This window comes from Pecten maximus, chromosome 2 (assembly GCF_902652985.1).
Source record: "Pecten maximus chromosome 2, xPecMax1.1, whole genome shotgun sequence".
NCBI lineage: Eukaryota > Metazoa > Mollusca > Bivalvia > Pectinida > Pectinidae > Pecten > Pecten maximus.
The window spans coordinates 8,161,528-8,188,565 of NC_047016.1; the positions used below are offsets into that span (position 1 = coordinate 8,161,528).

The 27,038-nt window shown below is 38.0% G+C and overlaps 1 protein-coding gene and 1 long non-coding RNA gene across 3 annotated transcripts; one reads left to right on the top strand and one right to left on the bottom strand.

Moving 5' to 3' along the window:
• Position 1: 1 nt before the first annotated feature.
• LOC117316167 (nuclear envelope integral membrane protein 2-like) lies at positions 2–19,478 on the top strand. The gene is made up of 8 exons (XM_033870679.1): positions 2–156; positions 2,769–2,914; positions 3,530–3,764; positions 4,994–5,066; positions 5,329–5,422; positions 7,236–7,600; positions 8,881–9,042; positions 18,268–19,478. Exons 1-8 carry the CDS (start codon positions 30–32, stop codon positions 18,413–18,415), a joined length of 1,350 nt encoding a protein of 449 aa, XP_033726570.1. The 5' UTR covers positions 2–29; the 3' UTR covers positions 18,416–19,478.
• On the bottom strand, positions 13,266–15,937 carry LOC117316177. 2 transcript variants are annotated; one of them, XR_004529840.1, is made up of 4 exons: positions 15,820–15,937; positions 15,470–15,491; positions 13,612–13,693; positions 13,266–13,570 (listed from the first exon to the last, which is right to left on the bottom strand). It is a non-coding gene; the product is annotated as an uncharacterized LOC117316177 (long non-coding RNA). The 2 variants fall into 2 exon arrangements; XR_004529841.1 differs by lacking the exons at positions 15,470–15,491; positions 15,820–15,937 and adding an exon at positions 14,066–14,088.
• Positions 19,479–27,038: the final 7,560 nt, after the last annotated feature.

Genomic DNA, 27,038 nt, shown 5'->3' on the forward strand with positions numbered 1-27,038 from the left:
GTTTCGGCAATCATTTCTGAAGTTTGAAGATGGCGCTCAAATTGATTTGCGGTCAGAGTTCAAGGGGCTCTCATTCAGGGATGTCCGTAATGTTTGTTGTATGGGCGACATTTTTCTTCTTGGTCGTTGCATCAGAACAAACTGCAGAAGAAAAATGTAAGATGTTATTATATAAACATTGTTCTCCGTCGTGACAAACATTATGAACTTTACTGTAGCCAGATCAGTTGGTTCCTGGTCATGGCCTTTATCTTATAGGCCTAGACTACTCCATCGCTTAGACAGTGGAAAAGAAAAGTGCAAGTAGATTTTCTTTATTAAGAAGGAAAGCTGCAGTTATGGTAGAAAATTCCAAATACATATCAGTTTTAAAATGTTATTTTAACATGTTTAACAATGATGCAACCTTTCAGAGTTGGACTTCATTCTTTTCATTAACAACCCAAGACATCTCCCCTCCCTGTGCATGCTGATCTTGTGAACCCCCAGTATCTGGTACAGATGTCCCGCCAGGAATCGAAACCCAGTAGCCTAACTCAACTGACTGAGCCCAACCAGGGATGTACATACAGGGATTGGGAACTGTCTCTATCTGTTAGTTATTGCATAAAGAGATTACATTGTGTTAACTACACAACCTTGCTGTGGACCCCTTTCCCCCCGAAAATTCCCTTTGAATCGTTTCAATTTTTGAATCTGTAAAAAGATGAATAAATTTCATGTGCACTGATTAAGTATTTCTAGCAAATGATTTTGAGCAAAATGCTCAAATTTTGCATATATAATCATGATCACTGATTTTATGTAATGGCTGTATACTGTTAATAGTGAATAACAAATATTTACTACTTTATTGTGAACCACTTATCTCCAAAAATACTCATACAATCTTTTTCATTTTTGGATAAGTAAAAAGCTGAATAACATTTTTGTTACTGGTATAAAGTTGTTAAGATTTTGCATCAAACATAGTTTAATTTTTAGCAAGTTTTCTCCAAAAGTACTCATCCAATTTTTATTATTATTGAATCAATTAGAAGCTGAATGCATTTACATTGCTTGTAATCAAGTTTAATAATAAACGATGTTGACTAAAATTTATCTTAATTTTACTCAGTGTCCAGGGGCAGTGGTGGCCGAGTGGTTAAGGTGTACATGTTCTGACACTTGATCACTAGCCCTTCACCTCTGAGTCGCTATAAAAATTAGTTCGAAACCAATGTGGGTAGTTACCTGGTACTGACCGTAGGTTGATGGTTTTTCTCCGGGTACTCCGGATTTCCTCTGCCTCCAAAACCTGGCAAGTGATCATTAAATTACCCTGGCTGTTAAAAGGACTTTAAACAAAATAAACCAAATAAATGTCAGTCTCCAAATTAGTGGAGTCTCTAATCCCTCTATGTATGTCCCTGGCCAAACAGACATGCTCTGTCAGCTGAGTTACAGAGACTGTATTTAACATAATGTACATGCAAAACAGATATGCAGTCTTTTGCACTCACCTGCTCCTTGAGATTTCTCCAATATCGATCAAGGCTCAATTCTTCCACCATGGAATTTTGTAAAGTGCCAGCTGTAAAAGAACAGTGAAAACACAAAAGTACTGTTGAGTGACCCTAAAGGAATTTAACTTGGGTCTCTGGTATGATAATCTCAGGTTCTACAAACTGAGCCAAAGAGGCAGGCTCTGTTGGCTGTGTGACCATATTTAACACTATGTACAAGCCAACCCAGCCTCCAGATCCTTAATTAACAAAATATGGAAAGAGAGACAAGACTCCATCTAGTACAGTGTATACTGTAAATGGAATAGAGTTTCTCCAGGTTGTGTCCTGGGCCCATATTATTTCTTATCTACATAAAATTCTGTGACATGGAGTATATTTCGGTCCAAATTCAGGCCCCATTCAAATTCCTAATTGTATATGTTATTTATTTCTTTCCATTAACTTGTCAAAATTTCCAAAATATATCTTAAAATCTGGTATTTTTCACGTGAGGACACTTAAGTCAGCTACCGACCATGATTGTACTCCATTTACCCCAAATTTTACGCTTTAGCTGTACAAAAAAAATATCCAAATCTCCATGTAGTGGCAAGTTCCGAAACTGTCTGAAATAAAGAAAAAAAAACCACTGTTATGATGATGACTTAGTCTGTATATGGAAACAGATAATTGGAAATGAGACAAAGCACTTAAGTCTGTATGTATATGAAAACAGATAAATGGCTAATGAGACAAAGCACTTAAGTTTAGTGTAAACTCTTTAGGAGAGGAATCATCCTGATTAAAAAAACCTTTATATTTACTCAAGATGGTGTGGGAAAGATAATCAGGAAGCTAATATATTTAAACAAATTCATTCTGTCATTATAGAAATCCCTTGTGTAAACTTATCTCAAATATGCACCTGTCACCAAGTCACCTTGGCATCGATAACCAGTTAGCCATTTATTTGAATCCAAATCATAAAACAACTTGTATTCAAAGAGAATATTGGGGAACTTGGATCACCATCTGATCTCTGGATTATCGAAAGGACAGGATGGAATTCAACTGTCATTAAACTATATTTCAAAAACATGGCAGGTCAAGTAATGCTTATAGATGTTTTACTAGTGGAAAGCTGGAAGGCAAGAGCATGTGGACACTACATGTGTAGTGATAAGCTCATTTTTGAGATGATCAAGAAATCTGTTAAAGGCACTGGATGTACATGTAGTTGATTTGTAGTCATTATCTGTGAAATGTTTATTGCTGTTTCAGGTTTCAATCTAACTCTGGGATATCAAGAAAAAGTTTCACTCAACATTAAAGACAAGAAAGAGACGGAGGCATTTGCAAATCATTGGCAGTGTTATTGCTACGAAGGACAAACACAATATCTGTATCTTCTCTGGTCAAATCCTGTGGTATGATAAAAATGATTTCTATATCCCCCCCTCTACAAAATACAAGAGATCTGCCTGCAAGATGAAAGAGATCTGAAAGTATGGGGATACGAGATCTGAATGTGAGGGATAAAAGATCTGAATGTATGGGATCTGCATTTATTGGGATGAGAGATCTGAATGTGTAAGATGAGAGATCTGAATGTGTAAGATGAGAGATCTGATTGGGTGTGCAGATATTAGGGATGTGAATGTTTCGCATAAGATATGTGAATGTGTGGAATAGGAGATGTGAATGTGTGGGGATAAGATATATAAATGTATGGGATAAGGGGTCTATATCAAGCTCCTTACCTAGCACTTCATACACCTCAAAATATAGATTAAAGGTAGAGAAATATTTTGATTGGTGTTTGAGAACTAACTCTGATATTTACCTCATCTGCATGTATCTATTTAGTATGTTCAAATGAGGCTTTAGCAATTAACAACTACAACTCCATTTTGCTAGACATTTTGAATTCCAGTGTTATTTTAAAAACAAATTCAAAATTCAGTTATGTAAGAAAAGGAATAGGAATAAGTTATGTGTTTGCAATCTGGATAAGAATATTTATTTTGTCTACTTTAAAACAGATCAAGTTTCAGTTTGTTAATAATACTGTACCAGAGCAATTTATCAAAATTCATGGAGACACTGAGGAGGAAATAAGGAAGAAGCGAAATGGCCAGAACCCATTTCTCAGCTTAATCCAGCGACTGAATCTTATCTTCAACAAGGATCGAGAGGATATATCACTTAGAGCCTTCAACAAAAGTTGTGTGGCTGTACAGACAGACTCATCTTTTAATCTCTCCTTTAATGTAAAATGTGAGTATAACTGTATTGTACAGACAGACTGGTCCTTTAATGTAAAATGTGAGTATTGTACAGACAGACTGGTCCTTTAATGTAAAATGTGAGTATTGTACAGACAGACTGGTCCTTTAATGTAAAATGTGAGTATTGTACAGACAGACTGGTCCTTCAATGTAATATGTGAGTATTGTACAGACAGACTGGTCCTTCAATGTAAAATGTGAGTATTGTACAGACAGACTCGTCCTTTATTGTAAAATGTGAGTATTGTACAGGCAGACTGGTCCTTTAATATAAAACGTGAGTATTGTATAGGCAGACTTGGCCTAATGTAAAATGTGAGTATTGTACAGAGGGTTGTCCTAATGTGTTGTTATTTTTTTTTGTGTCAGTCTGAAATCCAAGATGGCTGCCTTGACCGCCATTTTGAAGAACACATTTTAAACCTTTTCTCCAGTTCCACTGGTACCTTTGAGCTGAAAATTGGTAGGATTGCTGTAGTAGGGGATCCAATAAAGTACCATGTAAAAAATTTAACAGACAGGCTCCACAGCCATTTTGTAACATGATTACGTAACCATGGTTTTCCTGAACAATACCTATTTCAAATTTCTTCCACCAGTGGAATTCAGCTTTACCTTACCTAAAATGATCCTGATATGGTCCTGACCAAGTGTTGCTATTTTTCGTGTTGGTCTGAAATCCAAGATGGCTGCCATCTTAAAAAACACATTTAAAACTTCCTCCCCAGTTTCAATGTTATCATTAAGCTGAAAATTGGTAGCGATATTCAGGAAAGGGAGCCGACAAAGTGTTCTTACTTTTCAGCTTCGAAAAAAACTTTCACTCACATGGCAGCCATGGTGGTCTTTGTGACATGATTGCGCAATCATGGTGCGAAATCCAAGATGGCAGCCATGGACAACATAGAAATAGAATCACTACTGAGTATATATATATACTACAATAGTTCAAGGGTCTTTAGACTGTTAAGGCCTTTTGACTTCTTGTTAGATATCGGTACAGAAAGACCTGTTTGTATAGTTTTTGTTAAATGTGAGTATAACCAAAGTAAAAATTCAGTGTAAACCGTTTTTAATGTTTAAATGGCCAGACCATATTACGATAGACTTTCTTTGAATTTGAGTACAAACCAAATTATTGTATACAGTAGGAAGAATCTCCCATGCTACATGTATATGAGTATAGACTGAATGTCTGTTGTTCTATATTTTTTTCAGATGTTGAACTGTGGTATGTTGCATACCTAGCTGCAGGTATTGTCATATTTCTATCAGCAAAAAGCTGGAGTCAGTAAGTTTGTTTGCAAGTATATATATGTATATAATGAAACTTTTCAACACTGTTATTAAGTTGAAATCTTATGTTTTATCAATGTACAAAGCACTGTATTTATAAGTTCAACTACATGTATGAAAAATATTTTGTTACCCTTCCACAAAACTAAAAAAGTTATTTGCATGCAGAGTGATACGTATTCAGACAAAGAATGCATGTTGAATTTCTTTTGATACATTTGTTGTTGTGGGCTGACCTTCATTTACTTGTGTTACAGTAATACATACCTACACTACAGTACTGGTGTAACTATAGGCGTGATGGCTTCCATTGTTTTCCTCCTGATTTTCCTTCGGAGATTGTTTCCTCAGGTAAGGTGAAAATTTATATAGTCAAACATAGCTGATTACAGTCAACTTTTAAAATATATAGTCATGAACCAGAAAATGTTGGCAAATACAAAGTATTATACACATAATATACACCTGTGAATCAGGAATAATTAGTCCCAGAAATAATGAAGTGTTTTTTCATGGTCTCTAGAAATTCATTACCACAGATGACTGTTGAAAAGTCTGTAAATGATATATGTTGAATAGATTTTCTTTGCTATTAAAAGATTAATAGGAAAAGGGGAGAGAAAAAAGTAGAGAAAAGATCAGTCCTACATAAAACCACATAAAATCGTTCAGTGGTTGATGCCAAGATCTCTCTGGAATTGCTTGTTTTGGAAGGATTTTTAGGTCAACTGAGACTATTCTAACCGGCTTTTGTCCGTCGCTGTACGTTGTCCTCTGTGCGATGTACTTCATGCGTTCGTAAACAATTGGCGAAAAAAGGTCAATTACATGAACTGAAATATTTCAAAATTCAGGTGACCGTTAGGCCCATGGGCCTCTTGTTCTCAAACTTGCATATTTTTTGGTCCCTAGTTGTGCCCATTTAATTTGATTCTTTTTGTTCAAGAAACCAAAAAACCTGATAGGTGACCATCTTGAATAATGACAGTTGAAGTTTGTTAACAATATTTTTTGAGAAGTATTTGGAGGATAATGATCAGACTTGATGTGTAGTTTCCCCAAAAATTCATTGTTGTGCTAGTGCAATTTCACGACTGATTGGAAATATCAAAAAGAACAACAGGCAGCCATCTTTGATTTTAGCAATTGAAGATCGTTATTGCTATTTCTCACAAAGTTTTTGATGGCTCTCTCTCAGATTTCATGCAGATTTCTTTGGTCCCTTATGAATGCTTGATTTTGAAACTGATCTGATATGCCCACAGTCAGCCATCTTGTATTTCATGACTTAAGTTTTTTATCACTTTTTCTGTTTTTCAGAAAGTTCATAATGGATCTTTCCTAGATTTCATATGTAGGTTGTTTCAAAAGTAAATAAGAGAAAAGATTAGTCTTCATGTATTGGCGGGCACCATTACTTTTTAGACTGCATGGTATTTCACATTGGTGTGAATCTTCCAATATCAGTTAGTATACACTTTAGGTATGTCACCAATAAGCAGGCTATGCTGTTCTCAAACAACTCTTCTTTAGCAAATGTAAAAGTACAAATGGAGCATTGTTGACTGGTTAGACTGTTTAGTATCCTTTCAACTCAATTAGTTCATTTATGGACATTTTTTGGCAACTTGCGTTCACAATGAATATATATTATATCTGAGTAATTTATATGTTACAGAGCCTTCAAAGTATCAGTTACAGATATTATATTAGAGTAATTTATATGTTACAGAGCCTTCGAAGTATCAGTTACAGATATTATATTAGAGTAATTTATATGTTACAGAGCCTTCGAAGTATCAGTTACAGATATTATATTAGAGTAATTTATATGTTACAGAGCCTTCGAAGTATCAGTTACAGATATTATATTAGAGTAATTTATATGTTACAGAGCCTTCGAAGTATCAGTTACAGATATTATATTAGAGTAATTTATATGTTACAGAGCCTTCGAAGTATCAGTTACAGATATTATATTAGAGTAATTTATATGTTACAGAGCCTTCGAAGTATCAGTTACAGATATTATATTAGAGTAATTTATATGTTACAGAGCCTTCGAAGGATCAGCTACAGATATTATATCCGAGTAATTTATATGTTACAGAGCCTTCGATGGATCAGCTACAGATATTATATCAGAGTAATTTATATGTTACAGAGCCTTCGAAGGATCAGTTACCTGATGATCGCAGCTGCTACTTCAACGTCACTCTGGTTCTGGACATATTTCATGAACCAGATTTTTGACCCTATCACAGGCACATTGCTCCAGTACTGGCAATACATCCTAGGCTATGTCATCTTGACAGGCCTCATCAGTTTCTGTGCATGCTACAGGTACGGCCCAGTGACCGATACACGCAGCCTCAACCTCATACAGTGGTTCATACAGTTGGTTGGACTCGTCCTGGTATACCAGGGGACACAGATACCCGAGTTGTCGGTGGCCATCATCGTTGTGCTGCTGACTCTCTATAATATACCCAAAGGACTGTTTGAGAACAGATTAACATGCTATCTCAGGTGGGTGGATTTTACTTTTACTGATTCACATCTACATTTACAACTAAGGATTACATGAATGGTAACTTAGATATCTGTTTAGATTTGAATTATTATAAATTTAATGTTTGATGCCTGAAGTTTAATTACAACATTGACTAAATAATTATCGCATCAAAACTTGACTTGGCCTTTTCCTTATCAGTGGTTCGTTGCTGCCTGATTTTCTGCCGTTTTAGAGTGAATATATTTCCTAAATACATTTTGTGAAGTATAATCTGGTTAATGTGACTCCTGTCTAATCTGGATCCCTGTCTATATGGGTTTTGATATTTGGCCTTGAGATCTCTTAACTTTATTTATGGACATTAAAATCTACTTATCTGGCCCTGTTTATTCTGATTGATTATGTATTTTACAGGATAGTCCTAATGTTCATTATTTATATTTTCTACTGGTATTTTTGAAAATAACTTATGTCTGTTTAGAGATAAGATATGCCTAAGCACTAGTGTGGTGTTACTTATTATCATCTAATCATATTTCCCATTTCAATGAAGGGAGACATATTGTTTTAGGACTGGTTCTTCTTATCATTGATATTGTTGTACTACGCTACAATCTTTTCTGGGACATAACTTTACAACAGCTAAAATGATTTCTTCACAATAACCAAGAGGCGCATATAGTTGATATTGGGTCTGTAGTGTGCTGTGGTGAAGGGCTACCAAGTTTGTTCAAATGAATGGCCTTGACCTACATTCAAGCTCACAATGGTTAAATAGACTGAACACTTTAAGTGACTTCTTCTCAATAACCAAGACGCCCAGGGACTTGATATTTGGTCTATAACAGACTCGGATGAATGATATCAAGTTTATTCAAATGAATGACCTTGACTTATATTTAAGGTCACTGGAGGGAAATATCTTTAAATATTCAAACATTGATTTCTCGATGGCCAAGAGACTTCAGGTCCTGATAGTATGCTTGAATGAAGGACTACAAAATTAATTTACATGAATAAACCCAACCTAATCTGATATTTGAATAAAGTGGTAATCAGCTTATTATCTGCATAAATGACCTAGATCAACTTCCAAGTTGTTCTAGAAGCAGGTTGGTGAAACAGGCCCATTGGGTCTCTTGTTACTTTTTTAGTTCTAACACATTTTCATTTTAACTCTATTTCCAAATGCTAACCATTTTGGCACATATCAAAACATTCCAATATTACTATAGTGTACATTGTTTCTGTAATACAGACTTTTATTTCAGATTTATTAATTGATCTTATTCAGGTTCAAGTTTTTCACTCCAAAGCGTAAGTTTCTGACAGAAGATGAGTACCTCAAACAGGCCAATGAGGAGACTAAGAAAGCGCTAGAGGAGCTACGCAGCTTCTGTCAGAGTCCACAGTGTGATACATGGAAGGTTGTCAGTCTCCTGTCCACTCCTACAAAGTGAGTACATACACCTACACTCTCCTGTCTACTCCTACAAAGTGAGTACATACACCTACACTCTCCTGTCTACTCCTACAAAGTGAGTACATACACCTACACTCTCCTGTCTACACCTACAAAGTGAGTACATACACCTACACTCTCCTGTCTACTCCTACAAAGTGAGTACATACACCTACACTCTCCTGTCCACTCCTACAAAGTGAGTACATACACCTTCACTCTCCTGTCTACTCCTACAAAGTGAGTACATACACCTACACTCTCCTGTCTACACCTACAAAGTGAGTACATACACCTACACTCTCCTGTCTACTCCTACAAAGTGAGTACATACACCTACACTCTCCTGTCCACTCCTACAAAGTGAGTACATACACCTACACTCTCCTGTCCACTCCTACAGAGTGAGTACATACACCTACACTCTCCTGTCTACTCCTACAGAGTGAGTACATACACCTACACTCTCCTGTCTACTCCTACAAAGTAAGTACATACACCTACACTCTCCTGTACATACACCTACACTCTCCTGTCTACACCTACAAAGTGAGTACATACACCTACACTCTCCTGTCTACTCCTACAAAGTGAGTACATACACCTACACTCTCCTGTACATACACCTACACTCTCCTGTCTACACCTACAAAGTGAGTACATACACCTACACTCTCCTGTCTACTCCTACAAAGTGAGTACATACACCTACACTCTCCTGTACATACACCTACACTCTCCTGTCTACACCTACAAAGTGAGTACATACACCTACACTCTCCTGTCCACTCCTACAAAGTGAGTACATACACCTACACTCTCCTGTCCATTCCTACAAAGTGAGTACATACACAGTGTTCCAGCTAGGATTTGAAAAGGGCAGGGCGCTGCCTAAAAAAAGGGCATTTTTGTGCGCGACATTTTTTCCGGGCCTATCTATCTTCTACCTTATTTTACAGGACAATTTAAGTACATCCATGCATTACATATGACCTGATTCATAGAGACAAATAGAAATCTGTTGATTTTTTTTTATTATTTTGTTTGTGTGTAAAAATGTCTTGTTTCTTCTCTTTATTCTTCAAATATTGTTTTAAATTTTGATGGTAAAAGTTATGACCTAGAGTAATTCAAAAATAAAATGATATTAGCATTATTTCAATTTAAGGGTGTATTGAGAGAATTCATATATACGATAATTACGTCCAATCAAAAAGTTACTATCAGATTATAGTCAACAGAGCGATATTTTCAACCAGAAGTTAGTCTGTCCGTTGTGATTGTAAGACGACTAATTGTAAGTGAAGATATTATAGAGCAAAAGAGAAAAGGTGATCAAGCATATACGAGAAAAAAATGATTAAGTAAAAGAAATTATATTACAGTAAAACTCACTTGTGTCGAACACGGTTGAATCGAATACATCGGATGAGTCGAACGTTTCGTTCGGTCCCGATTTTTTCCCTTCTTTATCTTAGTAAATTAAGCACGGATGACTCGAACACTGTTGAATCGAATACTGCGGTTGTGTCGAATATATTTTGTGGTCCCTCCCTTCTAAACTATACCAAAATTTCCATTTTTGTGTCGAACATCGAGGCGTCATGCTGTCTCGGGTAAAATTTGCTGGCCTCGTCTGATTGACCGAGTGTGACCGATCAGCCGTAACGGTGTTACCAGAGCCTATTGTTAGTTTCCGGCTGTCGGTTACGCATCATCCCATTGGTTATACAGGTGCTCGGGTGAAGTAAAACGTTCAGGTATACATAACTAAGAATAAAATGTGCACGTTTTAGTCTACAAACCAATATGTGTTCTGTTTACTGTTTTGATGCACACGGCCGCCGAAAAAATAAGGAAAAAGTAAATGATAAATTACATATCTTCCATCGAAAAATGCAAAGAAAAAATACCTGTCTGTCATTGATTTATTTATATATGCCTAAATTCTGAATACGACGATGCAATAGTAACAATGATATGCGGGATGTTTTTACTCTGTTCAAAAGATTGTGGCAATGCATGATTATGCAGCCGATAAACACTGACCGCGGCCTTCACCTTTGATACAAAATCAGCACGCGTACGGTCGATCAATTTTCCCGGACTGTTTATTGTTTAATATTGTTAAATTGGAGAACAATATCAACGGATTTTACGATAAATAATATGAGTAGAATATATACATTTATATTCTGATAATGTATGTAACATTTTCATAGAATATTATGTTGTCATTTGCGACTCCCGTGTGTAAATCGTGTGTCTATGTCAAAGATGATTTTACGCATGAACTTTGTTTTTATCTGTAACTGTGCACAATATTGTTTATTAGATAAAGGAATAATTGTTATCATGTACAATTAATTAATTTCTTTGTTATTATTTATTGCTTATTTTCGACTGTGTTATCATGCAAGCACTTGTTCTGCATACAAACCGATGATAGTCGGGTATTTTGTCCGTATGCAAGCACGGATAAGTCGAACCATCGGATAAGTCGAATATTTTGCTTGGTCCCGTCGACTTCGACTTATCCGAGTTTTACTGTATTTAATATCTGAATAAACTTCGTCCAAATAACTGCGATGTATCTTGTAAGCGGCGGTAAATTTCTACTTTCACTTTAGACTTTTTAGAAATAACGGTAAACTAAAATCAGGAATTTATAGCAAGTTAACATTTTCTTGAATTAATTATAAGAAATGGTAAACGAATAAGGGCCGATCATGATTCGCAAGTTTCTGATCAAACATTTGTTCCGTTGCTCTCGTAAACAAACGGTCCCCGTGTTCACTTGGCTATCACATGGCCCGCAGTTAATGCAGAGTCGGCATTTCAGATACGAAAATAACAAAATATAAACTAAACTTTTGCAACTATTATTCACATAAGCAGATATTTTTATGTGTCCTTTATTTATTGATGAAAAATAAACATTTTGTATAGAAATCCGTCAATCCAACAAGGAATTTGCGACATCTGCATTTACAACGAACCATTTCCGGCGTCCCGCCAAACTTCATCAAATAAAATCAACCGAAAGCTAATTTTGATCACTGGAAAATCACTGGAAAGTGATCTCATGATCATTTACTTAAAAGTTGCTTGGTTAAAACCAGAAGGATTTCGTGTTGTCATGTGAAGAAAATTTCAAAGATATATAGATCGATCGCCAATTGCACACGTGCTCATGGGATAACTTTACGACAAACGTGCGGCTCTTTTCGGTCTTGTCAAAAGTTGTTTACATAAGTAAAACAACATTTCCATCCATTATCATTACTTTGTCCATCTTCAAAAAGCCTTCGTGATCATGATTCAATTGGATTACCAACCGATCCTATCGACTCGTCACGGTTAAATGAATCTATAAAACACCAGCTCGATCCCCAGCTGACCGATCTCTGCCTCGGGCAGCGTCCATCACTACCGTGGATAAAGGTCTACAGGTAAGGGGACTGGTGTTACAGGTGGCCAATTAGTGACTGACTGGCTGACTGTATATTGCATGGCTTCAGCAAATCGGATCTAGAGTATACGAGGCAAAATGAGCATCAATGACACTTAGAAAAAGGGCAGTACTTCAGGAAAAGGGGCGGGGCGCATTTCTAACTTTGAATTAGGGGCAGGGCGCCGCGCCCTGCTAACCCGACCTAGCTGGAACACTGATACACCTACACTCTCCTGTCTACTCATACAAAGTGAGTACATACACCTACACTCTCCTGTCTACTCCTACAAAGTGAGTACATACACCTACACTCTCCTGTCCACTCCTACAAAGTCAGTACATACACCTACACTCTCCTGTCTACACCTACAAAGTGAGTACATACACCTACACTCTCCTGTCTACTCCTACAAAGTGAGTACATACACCTACACTCTCCTGTCTACTCCTACAAAGTGAGTACATACACCTACACTCTCCTGTCCACTCCTACAAAGTCAGTACATACACCTACACTCTCCTGTACATACACCTACACTCTCCTGTCTACTCCTACAAAGTGAGTACATACACCTACACTCTCCTGTCCACTCCTACAAAGTAAGTACATACACCTACACTCTCCTGTCTAGTCCTACAACGTGAGTACATACACCTACACTCTCCTGTCTACTCCTACAAAGTGAGTACATACACCTACACTCTCCTGTACGTACACCTACACTCTCCTGTCCACTCCTACAAAGTGAGTACATACACCTACACTCTCCTGTCCACTCCTACAAAGTGAGTACATACACCTACACTCTCCTGTCTACTCCTACAAAGTGAGTACATACACCTACACTCTCCTGTCTACTCCTACAAAGTGAGTACATACACCTACACTCTCCTGTCTACTCCTACAACGTGAGTACATACACCTACACTCTCCTGTACACTCCTACAAAGTGAGTACATACACCCACACTCTCCTGTCCACTCCTACAAAGTGAGTACATACACCTACACTCTCCTGTCTACTCCTACAAAGTGAGTACATACACCTACACTCTCCTGTACATACACCTACACTCTCCTGTCTACTCCTACAGAGTGAGTACATACACCTACACTCTCCTGTCTACTCCTACAAAGTCAGTACATACACCTACACTCTCCTGTCTACTCCTACAAAGTGAGTACATACACCTACACTCTCCTGTCCACTCCTACAAAGTGAGTACATACACCTACACTCTCCTGTCTAGTCCTACAAAGTAAGTACATACACCTACACTCTCCTGTACATACACCTACACTCTCCTGTACATACACCTACACTCTCCTGTCCACACCTACAAAGTGAGTACATACACCTACACTCTCCTGTCTACTCCTACAAAGTGAGTACATACACCTACACTCTCCTGTCTACTCCTACAAAGTGAGTACATACACCTACACTCTCCTGTCTACTCCTACAAAGTGAGTACATACACCTACACTCTCCTGTCTACTCCTACAAAGTGAGTACAAACACCTACACTCTCCTGTCCACTCCTACAAAGTGAGTACATACACCTACACTCTCCTGTACATACACCTACACTCTCCTGTACATACACCTACACTCTCCTGTCTACTCCTACAAAGTGAGTACATACACCTACACTCTCCTGTTTACTCCTACAAAGTGAGTACATACACCTACACTCTCCTGTCTACTCCTACAAAGTGAGTACATACACCTACACTCTCCTGTCTACTCCTACAAAGTGAGTACATACACCTACACTCTCCTGTACGTACACCTACACTCTCCTGTCCACTCCTACAAAGTGAGTACATACACCTACACTCTCCTGTCCACTCCTACAAAGTGAGTACATACACCTACACTCTCCTGTCTACTCCTACAAAGTGAGTACATACACCTACACTCTCCTGTCTACTCCTACAAAGTGAGTACATACACCTACACTCTCCTGTCTACTCCTACAACGTGAGTACATACACCTACACTCTCCTGTCTACTCCTACAAAGTGAGTACATACACCTACACTCTCCTGTCCACTCCTACAAAGTGAGTACATACACCTACACTCTCCTGTCTACTCCTACAAAGTGAGTACATACACCTACACTCCTGTACATACACCTACACTCTCCTGTCTACTCCTACAGAGTGAGTACATACACCTACACTCTCCTGTCTACTCCTACAAAGTCAGTACATACACCTACACTCTCCTGTCTACTCCTACAAAGTGAGTACATACACCTACACTCTCCTGTCTACTCCTACAAAGTGAGTACATACACCTACACTCTCCTGTCTACTCCTACATAGTGAGTACATACACCTACACTCTCCTGTACATACACCTACACTCTCCTGTACATACACCTACACTCTCCTGTCCACACCTACAAAGTGAGTACATACACCTACACTCTCCTGTCTACTCCTACAAAGTGAGTACATACACCTACACTCTCCTGTCTACTCCTACAAAGTGAGTACATACACCTACACTCTCCTGTCTACTCCTACAAAGTGAGTACATACACCTACACTCTCCTGTCTACTCCTACAAAGTGAGTACAAACACCTACACTCTCCTGTCCACTCCTACAAAGTGAGTACATACACCTACACTCTCCTGTACATACACCTACACTCTCCTGTACATACACCTACACTCTCCTGTCTAGACCTACAAAGTGAGTACATACACCTACACTCTCCTGTCCACTCCTACAAAGTGAGTACATACACCTACACTCTCCTGTCTACTCCTACAAAGTGAGTACATACACCTACACTCTCCTGTCTACTCCTACAAAGTGAGTACATACACCTACACTCTCCTGTTTACTCCTACAAAGTGAGTACATACACTTACACTCTCCTGTCTACTCCTACAAAGTGAGTACATACACCTACACTCTCCTGTCTACTCCTACAGAGTGAGTACATACACCTACACTCTCCTGTACATACACCTACACTCTCCTGTCCACTTCTACAAAGTGAGTACATACACCTTCACTCTCCTGTCTACTCCTACAACGTGAGTACATACATCTACACTCTCCTGTCTACTCCTACAAAGTGAGTACATACACCTTCACTCTCCTGTCCACTCCTACAAAGTGAGTACATACACCTACACTCTCCTGTCTACTCCTACAAAGTGAGTACATACACCTACACTCTCCTGTCCACTCGTACAAAGTCAGTACATACACCTACACTCTCCTGTCTACTCCTACAAAGTGAGTACATACACCTACACTCTCCTGTCCACTCCTACAAAGTGAGTACATACACCTACACTCTCCTGTACATACACCTACACTCTCCTGTCTACTCCTACAGAGTGAGTACATACACCTACACTCTCCTGTCTACACCTACAAAGTAAGTACATACACCTACACTCTCCTGTCCACTCGTACAAAGTCAGTACATACACCTACACTCTCCTGTCTACTCCTACAAAGTGAGTACATACACCTACACTCTCCTGTCTACACCTACAGAGTGAGTACATACACCTACACTCTCCTGTCTACTCCTACAAAGTGAGTACATACACCTACACTCTCCTGTCTACACCTACAAAGTGAGTACATACACCTACACTCTCCTGTCTACTCCTACAGATAGAGTACATACACCTACACTCTCCTGTCTACACCTACAAAGTAAGTACATACACCTACACTCTCCTGTCCACTCCTACAAAGTGAGTACATACACCTACACTCTCCTGTCTACTCCTACAGAGTGAGTACATACACCTACACTCTCCTGTACATACACCTACACTCTCCTGTCCACTCCTACAAAGTGAGTACATACACCTACACTCTCCTGTACATACACCTACACTCTCCTGTACATACACCTACACTCTCCTGTACATACACCTACACTCTCCTGTACATACACCTACACTCTCCTGTACATACACCTACACTCTCCTGTCTACACCTACAAAGTCAGTACATACACCTACACTCTCCTGTCCACTCCTACAAAGTGAGTACATACACCTACACTCTCCTGTCCACTCCTACAGAGTGAGTACATACACCTACACTCTCCTGTCCACTCCTACAGAGTGAGTACATACACCTACACTCTCCTGTCTACTACTACAGAGTGAGTACATACACCTACACTCTCCTGTCTACTCCTACAACGTGAGTACATACACCTACACTCTCCTGTCTACTCCTACAACGTGAGTACATACACCTACACTCTCCTGTCTACTCCTACAAAGTGAGTACATACACCTACACTCTCCTGTCTACTACAAAGTGAGTACATACACCTACACTCTCCTGTCTACTCCTACAAAGTGAGTACATACACCTACACTCTCCTGTCCACTCCTACAAAGTGAGTACATACACCTACACTCTCCTGTGTACTACAAAGTGAGTACATACACCTACACTCTCCTGTCTACACCCACATCAGTGGACTAAATGTTTTATCTTGGACAAGTGATTGTATCATTACTTAACCATGAACTGGAAAACTTTCAACAGTTTCTTACAATAAAAGTAATAGTTGCTGCCATGAGTACCTATTGTTTATTATGTCACGCATTCACAATGAAATAGCTGCATGATTCTTAATGTTAACAATGGTGAGTTACGGTGAATGACAGTGAGTTACAGTGAGTTTCGGCGAGCTAGGTGAGTTATGGAGAGCTAGATGAGTTACAGTGAATTATGGTGAGTTACGGCAAGTTAGGCTTGTACAGCGAGTTACGGTGAGTTAAGGGAATTCTATTAGCTGAATTTATATAATGTTCTTTGCTGAATCCATGTAGAAATAAAATTTGACATCACTTGTAGGATTAACCTCAAAATTTATGTTATTTATTAGCATTTATTAGCATAAATAATGGACGCAGGCTTGTAGGCTCTATATCCATATCAATATCAATACATAGTATAATATAAATATTTCCTATGTAATTAATGGCTTTATATTAGTTCCTGTACATTCATGAATAAAAACGTTTATTTTTCCAATGATCATCTAACATTATTTCAAATTTTATGACAGAATCAGCATTGACAACAATTTGTGGCAAGCTATTCCATAAATCAATAACTTGGTAACTGAAAAAATGTTTCCTCCCATCAAGACGACATCGCTTTTTGAATATTTTCTTATCGTGACCTCTGGTTCTACTCATCTTGTCCATTTGGAAAAAGTTTTTTGTTATTCTACTATCGTATATGTTATTTACTATCTTAAAAACGTTAATCATATCTCCTCTGGTCCTACGGTGCTGTAGCGTTGGGAGATTTAACCGTTGTAGCCGTTCCGGGTACGAGATATTTTTAAATCCAGGGATCAGTTTTGTTGCCCTTCTCTGCACATTTTCAATGAGTTCTATATCTTTTACTTTTGATGGGTTCCAAACACTTGCAGCATACTCAAGGTGGGGTCTAACTAGAGCTTTAAATAGCATTTTGAACATGAGTTCGTCCAGATACACAAAAGATCTTCTTATCAGTCCAACTATACTGTTAGCTTTATTGACAATTAACTGTATGTGCGTTTTGAAGTTTAAATCCTCATCTATGGTGACACCAATGTCCTTTTCGATCTTGACATGTTCCAGTGACATGTTATGGTTTTCAGAAATCTGAAATAAGATCAAATTGGTTGAACGTATGGCTTTAATGTTAATTCAATCTTATTAAAAATGTAAAGAAATAAATAAATTCAATAACACATTTTTTACAGGTTTGCAAAGTTTGTGGAGGGAGAATCATGGCATGTTACAGACGAGGAACTACTGGAGTATGACAGTGGGCCTGAACCTACACCACCAGTAGATCTAGAATCTTTAGACGAGGATGATGAAATGGATTTCATACTCAGTTCACCTTAGTTTCCGTCCTCATTATCATTCATTCATTCCACCAAGTATCATCATTCATCCCAACAAAATCAGTGGAAGGTGTTGATCTGACATGTGAACTTCATTTTCAACTTGTGGAACCACACAGGTTTCATTTATTTCATCCCAAGTTGAAAAAACTTTTGAAGTGGTTTCTTAGAAATGTGAACTTCATATTGTAAGTGGAAGGGACAATTTCATTGTCGCCAGTTCATTTCAACAAAAACTTTGTTTTGTTTAATTTGTTTGGATGTTTGAAAGGAAAACCACATATTTATCATAACATTTTCAAAGGGCAAATAACTTAAAAGTTTCTGTTTTTTATGGGTTAATGTTTTTACTGTGTATGTTATTGTAAATATTGCAGCTCCATGAACATAGCAATTGTCAATTATGTAATTTGTCTAATTATTTTGTATCATGTTTATGTAACACTTACATACAGTATTACTCTGAGATTAGCCATCTTAGGTTTCGTGGTCGGATTGTCATGCTTTTAGCTCACCTGGTCCAAGGGAGGGACCTGTGAGTAAATGTGATGGTTTAGCATCCATCATCTTTTTCTATCACTACTAGGTCTAGAATGTCGTAATGGAGTTTTACCAGCCTGGATCATGATCTTTTGGTAAAGGAAAATCAATTTTGTATAAGGGGTGAATCTGACACCCCTGGGGCCAGAGGAGTGGGCCCAATATAAAAAGTAACTCTTAAAACCCTATCTTCTGTTTAAATAATGAATTTTGATAAAATTTAGCTTGCAGCAGACTTGGGTGAGGGGATTCAATTTTACAGAAATAAAGGTAAACATCCTTCTTTTGTCTCAATAAAAGGATTTTGTCAAAATTTTGTCCATGGATTGAGGGGACACAGATTTGTATGAATAGAGCTTCTGACTCCACAGGGACTGGTGAGGCCAGAAAGGGAAATCAGAAGTAGATATCAAACTAAGTATCCTTCATTTTTATTCACTTTTAATCATTGTTGAAATAAGGAGACCAAATTATAGACAAAGGTGTAGTGACATCATCAATTGCAGGGTACTTAGAAGTGGATCTCAAATGAAAACATTTTTTTTTTAAAGATCGCTGAAATAGTCACTGTCAGGTTAGCGATGCAGGCCCTTTAGGCCTCTTGTATTAAGATATTCTTAATTGCGAACATTTTTTGACAAGTTAAAGCAGCAAAATTGTGACCATTATATTTCATTTTAGTTTTTACAGTTGTAACTATCATACCAAATTAATAATCCCAGTAGAGATGATTTAGACAAACTCTTCTCAGTGATAAAATTACTTCCTTGTGTTTGATTTGTCAAAACACACTGTTATATTAATAATAATAATAATAAAGTCTTTATTTAAAACTTGATAACAAAATGAGTCAAAGACTCGTCTCCCTTTTGGTCAAGTTCACAAAGCATAATATGTACAGTATATTACAAAATAGACATAAAAAACATGTAATATCACAGATACTCTTAGCATCCATTTCTGGTATGCTTGAATCAAACGCAAAAAACTAAAAAGAAGTGATTTAGGACATTGATGAATTGATGCACTATTACATATTACAATGTGTCTTTGCCATGGTAAACAATAGTCCCTGTACCAGAATGGTAGGTAGTGTAACCATAAAACACAAAGGTTGTGGGGTACTACCAGTAAATACAGTAGCATACCCTTACATTTATTGTGCTGAGATCTCATTGGTGGATTAAGTGTACATGTCATCCCTTGACTTTTGCGTGTACATAACTGACCTTGTTTGTAAATAGTGCTGATGGAATTAATCATCCTTATTTATGTGTATGTAATTGATTCACCTAAAGGATTGATGGAAGGAACTTTCTGTGAGATAAGTATGTATAAATGGCATGTGTTTTTATAGTGTTCACCTACATGATTAATGGAATGTGCCACTCATAAGCGTGTGTAAATAGCATCTGTTTGTATAGTGTTCACCTACATGATTAATGGAATGTGCCACTCATAAGCGTGTGTAAATAGCATCTGTTTGTGTATAAATGGTAAGCCTCATCAGTCATGGTATAATTCATAGTTTGTGTATAAATGGTCAGCCTCATCAGTCATGGTATAATTCATAGTTTGTGTATAAATGGTCAGCCTCATCAGTCATGGTATAATTCATAGTTTATGTATAAATGGTCAGCCTCATCAGTCATGGTATAATTCATAGTTTATGTATAAATGGTCAGCCTCATCAGTCATGGTATAATTCATAGTTTGTGTGTAATTGGCATGGTCAGCCTCATCAGTCATGGTACAATTCAAAGATTGTGTATAAATGGTCATTGATAGAACAAGTGTCTTTCCTGTGAATCATCAGCTCATCATCTATTGCATTGTCATCTCTCAATTCATATGTGTAAATGACAGGTATGCAAAATACTTTCTCTTGTTTCATGAATATTCTTTAACTAATGTTAAAATTTCTGTCTTTAGAAGTGCTTCCCATATGGGTTGTTTATGTTAGCTGTGTTGTGTGAATGTTAACCTTGTGATGATTGGAAAATCTATGGTTAGTAATGGTCTCTGGTACATGATAACTGGCCAGTGTAGCCACATAAATCAATTGGTCAGCCTTATCAGTCATGGTGTAGCCACACACATCAAGTCCTTGAAATGTTTCTGTAGGTGGTCAGAACATCCCAACCTATGCATGACAATCTACCAAGCTGTAATAGACTTTTATTTAAACACCAAAATGTTTCATGCTTTCATATATTAAACTACAGGTTTTTCTTGCTAAATAAACAATAAAATTATCTATTTTATATACAAATGTTAAATTTAGTTATATATTTTTGATACTGTACATATTAATGATACGATAATACACCCCATAACTAAGTGAGTTATCCAGGCTCAGGGTCTGATTGTTATTACATATGTTCTTTGAAAACAATTCCAAGTTGGATACACCTGTGTTTGGTAGTGTAGAGAACTCCCAGTGATACACCTGTGTTTGGTAGTGTAGAGAACTCCCAATGATACACCTGTGTTTGGTAGTGTAGAGAACTCCCAGTGATACAGCTGTGTTTGGTAGTGTAGAGAACTCCCAGTGATACAGCTGTGTTTGGTAGTGTAGAGAACTCCCAGTGATACACCTGTGTTTGGTAGTGTAGAGAACTCCCAGTGATACACCTGTGTTTGGTAGTGTAGAGAACTCCCAGTGATACACCTGTGTTTGGTAGTGTAGAGAACTCCCAGTGATACACCTGTGTTTGGTAGTGTAGAGAACTCCCAGTGATACACCTGTGTTTGGTATTGTAAAGAACTCCCATGATACACCTGTGTTTGGTAGTGTAGATAACTCCCATGATACACCTGTGTTTGGTAGTGTAGAGAACTCCCATGATACACCTGTGTTTGGTAGTGTAAAGAACTCCCAGTGATACACCTGTGTTTGGTAGTGTAGAGAACTCCCAGTGATACACCTGTGTTTGGTAGTGTAGAGAACTCCCAGTGATACACCTGTGTTTGGTAGTGTAGAGAACTCCCAGTGATACACCTGTGTTTGGTAGTGTAGAGAACTCCCAGTGATACACCTGTGTTTGGTAGTGTAGAGAACTCCCAGTGATACACCTGTGTTTGGTAGTGTAGAGAACTCCCAGTGATACACCTGTGTTTGGTAGTGTAGAGAACTCCCAGTGATACACCTGTGTTTGGTAGTGTAGAGAACTCCCAGTGATACACCTGTGTTTGGTAGTGTAGAGAACTCCCAGTGATACACCTGTGTTTGTTAGTGTAGAGAACTCCCAGTGATACACCTGTGTTTGGTAGTGTAGAGAACTCCCAGTGATACACCTGTGTTTGGTAGTGTAGAGAACTCCCAGTGATACACCTGTGTTTGGTAGTGTAGAGAACTCCCAGTGATACACCTGTGTTTGGTAGTGTAGAGAACTCCCAGTGATACACCTGTGTTTGGTAGTGTAGAGAACTCCCAGTGAGATTGTTCCTTTGAGATGTAAACATTGAGCTCCTCCCATTATGCCATACTTTAGATGGAAAGCCAATAACAATGATTTTTTATGTTTTCATTATTTATATATAACATTAAAGTGTTTTATGCATGTCTTGGTGAGTTTTGGAGTTTCCATATAGTAGTATAAGGTGTCCCGACACTGTATCACTAGCCCTCCTCCTCTGGGTCGCGAGTTTGAGACCCACGTTGGGCGGTTGCCTGGTACTGACAGTAGGTCGGTGGTTTTTCTCCGGGTACACCAGCTTTCCTCCACCTCAAAAACCTGGCATGAACCAAACCATATAGTACAAGGGTGTAACTAGTGATACAGATCTATTAATTATGAGTTTCCATGTATAGTACAGGGGTGTAACTAGTGATACAGATCTATTAAGTATGAGTTTCCATGTATAGTATAGGGGTGTAACTAGTGATACAGATCTATTAATTATGAGTTTCCATGTATAGTATAGGGGTGTGACTAGTGATACAGATCTATTTATTATGAGTTTCCATGTATAGTATAGGGGTGTGACTAGTGATACAGATCTATTAATTATGAGTTTCCATGTATAGTATAGGGGTGTGGCTAGTGATACAGATCTATTAAGTATGAGTTAAGGAGTTTCCATGTATAGTACAGGGGTGTAACTAGTGATACAGATCTATTAAGTATGAGTTTCCATGTATAGTATAGGGGTGTAACTAGTGATACAGATCTATTAATTATGAGTTAAGGAGTTTCCATGTATAGTACAGGGGTGTAACTAGTGATACAGATCTATTAATTATGAGTTAAGGAGTTTCCATGTATAGTACAGGGGTGTAACTAGTGATACAGATCTATTAATTATGAGATAAGGAGTTTCCATGTATAGTACAGGGGTGTAACTCTGTGGCCACTATTTATATTTATATGAGTGGCGTACGTCTTCTAAGTCACTTTGATTTTCCTGAAAGTGTGACTGTTCTAACATGTAAGACACAAAAGTTATTTTCTGTGTGTTTTATGTGGTAGAGTCAGGTCTGGGAGTCACTGCACCTGTGATGTTCAAGTAGTATAGAGGGGATTTTTATTAAATGAGCCTGAAATACTGAACTGTAACGTGGAAAACACTGATTCAATCTCCAGTTCTCACTCTCAAGGGGATTACAAGTAGGGAAAACACTGATTCAATCTCCAGTTCTCACTCTCAAGGGGATTACAAGTAGGGAAAACACTGATTCAATCTCCAGTTCTCACTCTCAAGGGGATTACAAGTAGTGAAAATGCTGATTAAATCTCCAGTTCTCACTCTCTCAAGGGGATTACAAGTAGTGAAAACTCTGATTCAATCTACAGTTCTCTCACTCTCTCAAGGGGATTACAAGTAGGGAAAACACTGATTCAATCTCCAGTTCTCTCACTCTCTCAAGGGGATTACAAGTAAGGAAAACACTGATTCAATCTCCAGTTCTCTCTCAAGGGGATTACAAGTAGGGAAAACACTGATTCAATCTCCAGTTCTCTCACTCTCTCAAGGGGATTACAAGTAGGGAAAACACTGATTCAATCTCCAGTTCTCTCTCAAGGGGATTACAAGTAGGGAAAACACTGATTCAATCTCCAGTTCTCTCACTCTCTCAAGGGGATTACAAGTAGGGAAAACTCTGATTCAATCTCCAGTTCTCTCACTCTCTCAAGGGGATTACAAGTAGGGAAAACACTGATTCAATCTCCAGTTCTCTCACTCTCTCAAGGGGATTACAAGTAGGGAAAACTCTGATTCAATCTCCAGTTCTCACTCTCTCAAGGGGATTACAAGTAGGGAAAACTCTGATTCAATCTCCAGTTCTCACTCTCTCAAGGGGATTACAAGCACATTATTTGTACATTCACCATTACGTAATGTGCTCTCATGCTCAGCTGATTGTATGTGTGGGATATTTGACTGTTAAGACAATTATAAGTGACTTTCCTGAGATAAGATGGGATGATTCACACTATATAGTAACACTTTTATGGTTGTGAAAAAGTGAAGTTTTTGTATCTCGATTACATTGATCAATTTCGTGTGATTGAATTTACTGTTATTTCTTTAGATTTTGTATTTGTTTGTAGTAGCTAAAAGTATCAACACCAAAAGTATAATTGATTTAGATAATATTTGGTACTATCAGGTAAGTAGACCTTAGTGACTACTAATGCTGGAAAGATGAGCATCAGTAGGTAGGACTGACCAGGTAATTGGAACTATTGATGTTACCAATTAGGAATGTAACGTGTCATTAAAATTAGTTTCAGAAGTCAAACAGTTGCACAAATCAACTTGTCTTCTAGAAACCTAAGGAAAAATACTTTCTTGTTGCAATGTATTTTAGTGTAAGTTTTGTATATTTTTACGTTTAATTAATTGGTTATTCTGACGACATTGAATGATGTTTTTAGCCTACCATCATCTGATAGGCTATTAAAATTGCCCTACGTCTGGTGTCTGTCTGTAAACAGTCTTTGTTATCACTATTTCTTGACAAGTACTGAAAGGATATTTCTCAAACTTCACATGTAGGTTTCCCTTGTTCCTTAGTTTTGCCCATTCAATTTTGATTGTGATTGGGGAAAACAAAATGACCAACAAGCGGCCATCTTTGATTTTGACAATTGAAGTTTGTTATCACTATTTCCTGAAAAGAACTTAAAAGATATTTCTCAAACTTCACATGTAGGTTCACCTTGATCTCTAGGTCTGCCCATTTAATTCTGAATATGGTAGGTAAAACAAAATGGCCGACAGGCAGCCATCTTGGATTTTTAGCCCACCATCATCAGATGGTGGGCTATTCAAATCGCCCTGCGTCTGTGGTCCGTGGTCCGGCCGTCCGTCCCTCCGTCCCTCCGTCCCTCCCTCCGTCCCTCCGTCCCTCCGTAAACAATTCTTGTTATCGCTATTTCTCGGAAAGTACTGAAGGGATCTTTCTCAAATTTCTTATGTAGGTGCCCCTTGGTCCCTAGTTATGCATATTGCATTTTGAGACCAATCGGAAAACAACATGGCCAACAGGCAGCCATCTTGGATTTTGACAATTGAAGTTTGTTATTGCTAATTCTCAGAAAGCACTGAAGGGATCTTTCCCAAATTTCATATGTAGGTTCCTCTTGGTGCCTAGTTATGCATATTGCATTTTGAGACTAATCAGAAAACAACATGGCCGACAGGCAGCCATCTTGGATTTTGACAATTGAAGATTGTTATCGCTATTCCTCAGAAAGTACTGAAGGGATCTTTCTCCAATTTCATATTTAGGTTCCCCTTGATGCTTAGTTATGCATATTGCATTTTGAGACTAATCGGAAAACAACATGGCCGACAGGCAGCCATCTTGGATTTTGACAATTGAAGTTTGTTATCGCTATTTCTAAGTAACTAATGAATGGATCTTACTGAAATTTCATATGTAGGTTGCCCGCGGTGTGTAGTTATGCATATTGCATTTTGAGACCTATCAGAAAACAACATGGCCGACAGGCAGCCATCTTGGATTTTGACAATTGAAGTTTGTTATCGCTATTTCTGAGAAAGTACTGAAGGGATCTTTGTCAAATTTCATATGTAGGTTCCCCTTGGTGCTAAGTTATGCATATTGCATTTTGAGACTGATCGGAAAACAACATGGCTGACAGGCAGCCATCTTGGATTTCGACAATTGAAATTTGTTATCGCTATTTCTAAGAAGCTAATGAAGGGATATTCCTGAAATTTCATATGTAGGTTCCCCCTGGTGCCTAGTTATGCATATTGCATTTTGAGACCAATCGGAAAACAACATGGCCGACAGGCAGCCATCTTGGATTTCGACATTGGAAGTTTGTTATCGCTATTCCTCAGAAAGTACTGAAGGGATCTTTCTCAAATTTCATATTTAGGTTCCCCTTGATGCTTAGTTATGCATATTGCATTTTGAGACTAATCGGAAAACAACATGGCCGACAGGCAGCCATCTTGGATTTCGACAATGGAAGTTTGTTATCGCTATTTTTAAAAAAACTGATGAACGGATCTTACTGAAATTTCATATGTAGGTTCCCCGCGGTGTGTAGTTATGCATATTGCATTTTGAGACCTATCAGAAAACAACATGGCCGACAGGCAGCCTTCTTGGATTTTGACAATTGAAGTTTGTTATCGCTATTTCTGAGAAAGTACTGAAGGGATCTTTGTCAAATTTCATATGTAGGTTCCCCTCGGTGCTTAGTTATGCATATTGCATTTTGAGACTGATCGGAAAACAACATGGCTGACAGGCAGCCATCTTGGATTTCGACAATTGAAATTTGTTATCGCTATTTCAAAGAAATTAATGAAGGGATATTCCTGAAATTTCATATGTAGGTTCCCCCTGGTGCCTAGTTATGCATATTGCATTTTGAGACCAATCGGAAAACAACATGGCCGACAGGCAGCCATCTTGGATTTCGACATTGGAAGTTTGTTATCGCTATTCCTCAGAAAGTACTGAAGGGATCTTTCTCAAATTTCATATTTAGGTTCCCCTTGATGCTTAGTTATGCATATTGCATTTTGAGACTAATCGGAAAACAACATGGCCGACAGGCAGCCATCTTGGATTTCGACAATGGAAGTTTGTTATC